The following is a 9,238-nucleotide window of genomic DNA, read 5'->3' as shown; positions in this document are numbered from 1 at the left end:
TGTAAACACTATGTCAATAACTTATGCTGTATTGTTTAGGGACTATAACAAGGAAAAACTTCAGTGTGTGTTCAGTACAGATAACCTTTTTCCCAAATATTTTTGAATCCCATGGACATAGAGTGCCAATGTTACTGGCTCATGTTACAATATGGATAGACCTTGAAAATGCTAAGTGATTAAGCCAGTTACAAAAATTCACATTTTGTATGATTTCATTTATACTAAATGTCCAGAATAGGGAAATATATTGAGCCAGAAAGTAGGTTAGTGGTGGCCAGGGACTACAATGGATAAAATGTTTGCACTTTCTTTTCAAAGTGATAAAAAAAAAAAATCTCCTGGAGCCAGGATTGCAATGTAGCAGGTTAGTGGCTGCCTGCGATGCCAGCATCCCACATGGGCACCAGTTCAAGTCCTGGCCACTCCACCTTCAGTCCAGCTCTCTGTTAGCAGTCTGGGAAAACTGTGGAAGATGACCGGGGCCCCTGCACCCACCCATTGTAGCCATTTGCATTCAGAGAGTTAACCACTGAAAAGATTTCTCTCTCTTTTCTCTCTCTCTCTGTCTCTCTGTCTGTCTCTCCTTCTCTTTCTGTAACTCTGCCTTTTAAATAAATATATAAATATTTTAAAAATTATCTAAAATTAACTGTGGTAACAATTACACATATTGTGACTATGCTAAAAATCATTTAATTGTTCCCTGAATAGAGAAATTGTATGATGTGTGAATTTATATAACAATAAAATTGTGTAATGTAACAATAAAAAGTATATACAAAAATACAAAGGATATGAAGAAGAAATTGTCTTTCCACACTTTACTGGCTGCAATATAAATTGGTAAATATCTTTGGAATGTATAACACCCCTGTCCTTGGCCCCACTTTAAGAGTCTGGTTCATAGAAATAAAGTTAGTGTGACTGTACATAAAATCTGTTTTAATTTTTTAATCAAAGGAATTTATTAATATATTAGATTCTCAGGGTCATAGTAAATGCATGATAATTACACCAATTCTCATTTTAATATGATATTAATACAAACAACAGATTCAATGTAGTTCCTAGGAACAATTCTCAGAATATAATGATACTTGCATGCTTTCCTGCATATTCATTCCTTTCTTCCTTAAAATTTTAAGGCAAAAAGAATATGAGTTGGAAATGGAGAGGTTTATGATGCTTAATTAACTGCAAAAAGCAAGTTTGAAAGTAATGATCCACTTTGATTCAATCTTGAATCTTAGTGAAAACAAAATAATAAATGTATATGGACACTCACGTATGTTTGTATATTTATGTAAATGTGGAAACACATGTAGATGAATATATAATTATAAACGTCCTATTTTTGCATACATTTTGCATTACTTCACTAGTTTCAATGGAAAGATATTACATTTGCAATTTAAATGATAGAGGAAATTTTAAATTACAAAGAGGCAATAAAAAATGAAAGGCGAGACCATAAATGAGTGTTAGTTTCTGAGTCCTGACTTCTACTGATTCACACCCCTGCTAATGGCCTGGGAAGGTATCAAAAGATGTGCAAGTAGTTGGGTCACTGCCAGCCACGTGGGAAACTAGGATGAAGCTCCTGGCTCCTGGCTTCAGCCTGGACTAGTTCCTGCTGTTGCAGCCACTTGGGGAGTGAATTTATTGATAGAAGATCTCTGTCTGTCCCTCCCTCTCTGTATAATTCTGGTTTTCAAATAATTTCTTTTAAAAAGAAAAGACAAAAAAGAAAAAGAGAAAAGAGAGGGGAGGGGAGGGGAGGGGAAGAGAGAAGAGAGAGGAGAGGAGAGGAGAGAGAAGACAGGAGGGGAGGGGAAGGGTGGGGGAAGGGGAGGGGAGTAAAGGAAGGGAAGAGAAGAGAAAAGAAAAAAGAGGAGAAGAAAGGAAAAGAAAATTAAAAAAAAAAAAAGAAGGAAAAGGGAATGTGCTGTTCTCAAGGTCGTTTGCGAGTGCGCTCTTCTTAGAGAAAGTGCGGCGGCAGCCCTGGGAGTCGCGTCTACACGAGGGATTACAGTAGCTCGGTTGTCAGTGATGAGTCAGAGTGCGTGGTGCTGATGCTGCTGCCATTTCATCACCTTTGCAAGCGCAGCATCTATCCCTCTGCTCTCCTCGCGCCTGGGCCTACCTCGCTTTGGGCTAGCAGGCCAGCGATGAGCTCATGGTCCAGCTAGATTGGGGCCAAGCCGAGCTCTCCGAGGCTTAGGCGGGGGGCCCCCTCCTGCCGCCCCCAGCCTGGGCCAAGGAGACCTGCCAAGCCGCTGCCATGGAGGCCATCTGGCTGTACCAGTTCCGGCTCATTGTCATCGGGGATTCCACGGTGGGCAAGTCCTGCTTGATTCGGCGTTTCACCGAGGGTCGCTTTGCCCAGGTTTCGGATCCCACCGTAGGAGTGGATTTTTTCTCCCGTTTGGTGGAGATCGAGCCAGGAAAACGCATCAAGCTCCAGATCTGGGATACGGCGGGTCAAGAGAGGTTCAGGTGGGAGCGCAGCCCGGGCCCATGACCAATGGGAGGGTCTTCAGGGCTTGCACAGACCCTGGGGAGCGAGGACTTCCTGGTCCTAGTTGCTGTTCAAAGGGCAAACTAAGGGTTGGGGTGGGGGGTGGTCTTCTGTGACTGCAATGTAGGGAAAGAAACGCGATAGCAGAGAAGGCCAGTTAATAACCAGGACCCTCTCCTATCTGGAATTGATTCCTGTAATTCAACCTCAGTCCCTATGTTACATCCTTTCAAAACTGTTCCCAGAGGCCATCCTAATGTAACTGACAAAGACACATAGATTTTGTTTCTATATCTCTCTGTGTATATACATGAGATACACACACACATACACACACATACACACACACCTAGATGTGTCTTAACAAAATCGATTGATTCCTTTTTACAAACAGCAGACATTCAGTGATCAGTGATCACCTACTATGTGGCAGGCACTGGACTTGTTTCTAGAGAAACCACATGAGGGATGCCATCTATTAAAAATAACACACAACCCCTTCCCTCCTAGAAGTTCTGTGCTGACCTATTAGGGGGAAATAATCATGAATTACACAAAAGAATGTCTTGTTTGTATTTGTGGCTCCTCTCCCTACTTTAACACCTGCCACATGATGAGTAATCAGTGAACATGTTTAATGTTCTCTTACAATCCTTTGCTTTTCCTTTATAGCATTTATTATTTGTACTTACATACATGAACACAGAGGAGGGAAAACTAACTGGAAAAGATCAATGTGTACACGGAAAACTTTATAGAGAACAATTTGAACTAAACTCAGAGCAGCAAGAATCAGATTGAGAACTCAACAGCCTATGTTTATGATCATTTATTCATGTATCTATTGAACACTCATTGAGCATGCAAGATACTGGTTAAGTAATTTAAAAAATACTGGGAGAATAGGAAATAATAAACTTAAGTTGTCTCCAACTCCCAGCTTCCACAAACCGCACTGTGGCAAATATTCTTGCACAGGTTCACTTTCAACCTGTGATTGCATTTCTCATGGGTGAAGAAAAATATCTTTTATATGTTGGAATTTCTGTATTAACATTCTAGTCATATCCAATATTTACCATTTATTTGCAACCATTATTTACAGAGTAACAATATTAACCCTTTCCTGTCATGTAAGATATTTTTTCCAGTTTGTCCTTTGTGTTTTCACTCTAAGATATTTTTATGTAGGGAAGATTTTAAGTTTTATGTAGCCTTGTGTTATGCTTGGAAAGGAAAGGGTTTTGTCACTTTGCTAAATACTCAGAAGCCATTAATGTAATAATACATTGTAGCACACTTTTGGGGACTTACAGCTTATTGATTTCTTGAGTCAAGCATTCACAAATCAAAACCTTCCTTCATGTCTAATTTTCTGGCTCACCACCATTAACCATGAATCCTCAGAAGTCAAGGCAATTAGAAATGTTTTTACTTCCCTGAGGTTGACCTGCCTGATCCTGGAGATGAACTTGTTTGGGCTTACCATCATCTAGCATGGACTGTAATTTCCTGGACAATATTTGTTCTGTTAACATTGGTTCATTTCACCTAAGCTTTAAGCTATTGAGTCCTTCATTGTTCACATTTTTCATTCAAGGAGACAGAAAACCTAAAAACAGGTATATGTAAAAGTCACAGTAGACTAAAGCAAGTTCTAACCCCTCTAATAGGCTCTAATATATTCCAAGCAAAGTACCATAATGTATATTGATAATGAAGCTCCTCCAATCAAGAAGTTAAAATCAGTGAGATTTCTTCTAAGAAGTATGGCAAATATACAACAAATTTTACAAATATTCCAAGTGCCCTGGCTTAAATCAATCATATTATTTTAGGGGGAAGCTTTGACTATTCAGGTGGATTTTCCTAGTTGGTAGATCCTGAGCTTGACTCTCATAAATGTGTCCCCTAACCCTTTCACCACTTCTTTTTTTTTTTTTTTTAACTGTTCCCACATGGCCTGGAAAAGAAAACAAATTGTCTTTCTCCTCACAGAAGAGATTGAGGATCCTTGGTAGGTAATAATAGGCACAATGGAAAGAGTAAAACATAGTAACAATCAACAGAAAAAGCACGGTGCAGTGTAAGATACTTATAATGAATTTCTATTAACTATCATAAGTACATTTTTATTTTTGACGACTCCCATTTCAATTACTAGCATTTCTGATGAACTAACCCTCTAGGTCACAGGATACTTTAACATCTGTTACTTCATTTTGCCTCATGATAACCCTCTGACTCATTTTGCAGAAGAGGAAGTCTCTACCAGTTGTTCATATTTGGTGGTGGGAGTTAGTTGTGGTTTTGTCTGAAGGCAGGAAATAAAAGTCAATCATTTCCCAGCATTTCCAGTGCTTAACTGAGGGAAAAGGCCTGAAACACTATGAGCATTCATTTGTACAAGATGCTATCTCAAATTTTTTTCCAATTGAAAAGTTGTATTTCATAATTATTATAGAAAAGCATTTGTATTCTCTTGTTTCTTTAAACATAAAATCGCTTTTATTAAATGGCTATGAGAGTAATCACCAGGAACACTAAAATCTTCTGAGTTCATTGACGTGCAGGAATTTGCACATGGCCTTATTCTTTACTTCTTTCTTGTGTTTTAGATCCATCACTCGAGCCTACTACAGGAACTCAGTAGGCGGTCTTCTCTTATTTGACATTACCAACCGCAGGTCCTTCCAGAATGTCCATGAGTGGTTAGAAGAGACCAAAGTACACGTTCAGCCCTACCAAATTGTGTTTGTTCTGGTGGGTCACAAGTGTGACCTGGATACTCAGAGGCAAGTGACTCGCCACGAGGCCGAGAAACTGGCTGCTGCATACGGCATGAAGTACATTGAAACGTCAGCCCGAGATGCCATTAATGTGGAGAAAGCCTTCACAGACCTGACGAGAGACATATATGAGCTGGTTAAAAGGGGGGAGATTACAATCCAGGAGGGCTGGGAAGGGGTGAAGAGTGGATTTGTGCCAAATGTGGTTCACTCTTCAGAAGAGGTTGTTAAATCAGAGAGGAGGTGTTTGTGCTAGTTGGCCCTTTTCTTTCCCAAACATGCTCTCGCACCTGAACTTACAAAAACCACCAAAATGAATAGAACCTTTCTGTGACTGAAGAGAACTGAACCTCCATTTGGATACCAAGTGAGACGCCTTCCCTGGGTGGATGGGGGAGCCTGGTGCTGGGACTGAGGGACTGCACTGTGCATATGGGCTGGACAGGGCCAGACACTGTTTTGTGGCCCACGCTGAGCAATGGCTGCTCTGTGTGCCCTTGGTGAGCCACATATTAAAGGCCTGGGGTTTGAAAAGCTAGATCCCAGGAAAACAATCCTACAGACAAGACACCTATTGTTCCTTGGTATTTCCACTAACTCATGGGTCATGAACATAAAGAAACATGTAAAGGGAAAAAAGTATCACATGGATAACAAGTAACATAACTAAAAGACTGTGAGATCAACTTATTCAGAGAAAATATTCTATACCAACTGTGTGTGCTGGGTTTGGTTACAAGGTACAAGTTAGTTTCTGTAAAATAAGGGATATGAACCAGCCATTTGCTAAGATACTTACATGTGGATATGAAAAGGAGGCCATTTGAGAAAATGTATACTCTAATGGTAGAATTCTCAGCTATGTAAAAGAAATTGTCCTGTGCAAATTACCATATGGGTAGCCATACTCCCCCCCCCCCCCATCTGTGCCTACAGTTTCATGGCACTGGCAACTGCAATATTGAAGTAAATAGCCTGCTGCTTCTTTAAACACCTGACAGGGACAACATAGGGATGGCCTCTGAAAATAGCCCAAAGGCAAATCCTTGCTCAACAGTCTTGTGCTGAGTACCTGCTCAATAGTGAGCATTATCACCCTTACAAGCACATGACAGTTCCTTATGCTACTTATTTGATCATCCTAACAGGCCTGAGAAGTTTTTGTCACCATTGCACTGAGTAGTGAACTAACAGGCAGGAGACTTACTTGGCCAAGGTCAAAGACTCCTGACTCGTAGTTCTTTTCACTGCATCATCCTCTGTCAGATGAATAAACAATTATTAATGTGTTTACTCTGGAAGAGATATGACTGTAAATAAATGTCCTGTACATGTTAGGATATGTTTCCCTTTTGATTAAAACTCAGCTATATTCCTGATGGAACATGAGAATTAGTCAAAGGTAAAGCCCATTCAGGTATTACTGATAAGATACAGTGATAAACAAGTGAGTAACCCCACAACTGAAAACACATCAGAACTGTGGGCTGTTAAGTGTTCTTATCATTGAGACACAATGAACATTTTATTGAAAATAACCACATACAGCAATGGGGAGTGGGATGGGTACAAAAATACTCACCCCACAATGACCTGGGCTACCTGTCTGCCCTATGCCTACACTGCCTTGTGTCTACCCTAGAGAGTCAGCTATTTAATTCTCAGCTGAACAGTGAGCTAACAGCATCAGCAAATTGGAATGACTGACTTGAAGCCTCCATTATCTTCTTGAAGAAAGGTGATGCTTTAAATTAGTTTTTGGATTGTAGTCAGTTCAGTCAGGCACAAGCCATACTTTTCACAGTGAGAAGACTATTCTGATTAGAGTCAGGTTTATCATATCCATTGTGACAGGAAAGCATAAGAATGGCAAACTGCTTTGAGATATAGTATTGAACTTCAGTATGGATGTGACTGAATCTGAAAGTTGGGGAATTTGCTTCAGCCAGAAAAAAGAAGCAAAATAATGAAAATTATGGAAGATCATTCTACTACCTGCCCCAAGCTGGATGAGCAAACCACCTTGGATAAATTTACAGCATCTACTACAAGTGAACCGATTGTCTGCTCTATATTCGTTTCACATGATATGGCTTGGTTGGTGTAATTAAATTTCCTGCTTCATAGTTGTAGAAGGCAAATAAAATATGTTTAGTTGGGTGAAGAAAGGAAAAGACTTGATTCTTACCTGTTCATAAAGGGATAGAAACAAAACTCTTCAGTTGTCTTGACTAAAATACATTATATGTATATTTTTCCCATTCCTGGCATTTTTTTAGGCAGGTTTAAAAATTCTCAGCATAGATCCAGAAGAGGTGGCTGAGTTTAATTGTTTCAACAAGTTCTAGAAATTAAAAAAATCATTTTAGTAGAATTCAGTGCTATTGTCACTGCAATAAGTGGGTTTTAGAATACACGTGAGAAAAAATCAGGTGTTAATATAATACTAACGATAAAGCTTTAGAAGCTATTTTACTACATAGGTAAAGAAAAGATAAACAACTTGTAACAAAGACCACAATTGCATGTTGGATTAGATTGCCACATATTCCAGAATAAAATATATTGTATACTTTTCCTTACTTTGTCGTGCACTGTAATAAAATGTGAAAAAATGCTTTATTTAGCTGTATGTGAATGAAAAAATGCTTGTATTTAGTAAAATGGTTGATCATGTGACTGTAAGATCAAAGTGTGTGTTGTAGCTATTTCCAGAATATGTAACTTCAGTGTAGCAACCACTACCAAGGATATTAGTAAGATATGATAAATGGTATGCATAGTATTCACCAGAATCTTGAAAGAGAATGGATTTTTGAAAGTTATATGATCATTATACTAAAAGTCACAGAGACCTCACTACTTCCTAGTTGGCCCATGTCAGTTTGGGAAAAGTTGATTCTGTCAAGCCTAAATCATCACCATTAGGATCTTTAATCAAGGATCTTAATTCTGTCATCAGATAATTAGTTATTATTGCATTTCCTGGAAAGGCTTCTTTTCTCTAGGCTAAATTGCCTCAGATTTTTGAAATCCCACTATGGTGTACTTTTCATGTCAGGGTCACTTGGGAGTGTGGGACCCAGATGACACACAATAGTACAGCACGTTTCCTGGGATTAATAGCACATGTTTCAGAGGGTGGGGAGTAGAAACAAGGAAAGATGGTTGACTCTGAGTCTGGGCATAAGTAGGTTAACTTTGCACCGCCATGAGTGAATGGAAGGCAGGGAGGAAAAGGGGAAGGGGGAAAGGGAGGGAGGAGAGAGTGTCCTTACAATGATCCCCAAAGCTTGATCATCTTTTCTTCATTTTTATTAATTCTTTGGTGACCTCATTCAGTCCCTGTCTGTAAATGCCAAAAACTTTGGAATCATTCTTGATTCTGTTCTTTCATAGTCTGCATCTGATCTATCTGGGAATTATTCTGTCTCTATCTAAAAAGTATAACCATTAAACGACAGCTTTTCACCACTTCACTGCTAACAGGCTGGTGCCAGCCGCTACCACTTGTTGCCCGAGTTATTGTGATAGCTAGTCTCCCTGCGGCCACTCTTGTGCTCCTCCTCCTGCAGCCTATTCTCCACAAAAGTTACAAGCAACCATCCACTCATCATTCTCCAGTGGCTATCCATTTTCCTCATCCTAAAACCCCAAATTCTTCCAGTGGCCTGCAGAAGAACACTTAAAAATGAATTCCATCTCCATTCCTTATCCTCTGTAAGCTTGTTTCTTACTGATGCCCCCTTGTTCATTTTACTACAGTAACATAGGTTCATTTGCTGTTATTCAAACACACCAAACACATTCCTTTGTACTTGTTCTCTCTGTCTGGAATTCTCTTTCCTGAGATGTTTGCATGGATTGCTCCTTTGCCTCCAACAATTTCTGGAGCAAGCAGTTTCTTGATCCTAAGGAAGATGGGCTC

General features: G+C 39.6%; 1 protein-coding gene and 1 long non-coding RNA gene across 2 annotated transcripts; one reads left to right on the top strand and one right to left on the bottom strand.

The window, feature by feature from the left end:
• The first annotated feature begins 2,284 nt into the window (after positions 1-2,284).
• RAB39B (RAB39B, member RAS oncogene family) lies at positions 2,285-5,566 on the top strand. The gene is made up of 2 exons (NM_001171387.1): positions 2,285-2,499; positions 5,140-5,566. Exons 1-2 carry the CDS (start codon positions 2,285-2,287, stop codon positions 5,564-5,566), a joined length of 642 nt encoding a protein of 213 aa, NP_001164858.1.
• Positions 4,643-7,638, bottom strand: LOC138847503 (uncharacterized). The gene is made up of 3 exons (XR_011385340.1): positions 7,499-7,638; positions 6,518-6,569; positions 4,643-5,422 (listed from the first exon to the last, which is right to left on the bottom strand). It is a non-coding gene; the product is annotated as an uncharacterized lncRNA (long non-coding RNA).
• Between the last annotated feature and the right edge of the window lie 1,600 nt (positions 7,639-9,238).

Source organism: Oryctolagus cuniculus, chromosome X, assembly GCF_964237555.1.
Source record: "Oryctolagus cuniculus chromosome X, mOryCun1.1, whole genome shotgun sequence".
Classification (NCBI taxonomy): Eukaryota; Metazoa; Chordata; class Mammalia; order Lagomorpha; family Leporidae; genus Oryctolagus; species Oryctolagus cuniculus.
Note: the sequence above shows the minus strand (reverse complement) of the source record. Positions and strands in the feature narration are given on the sequence as shown.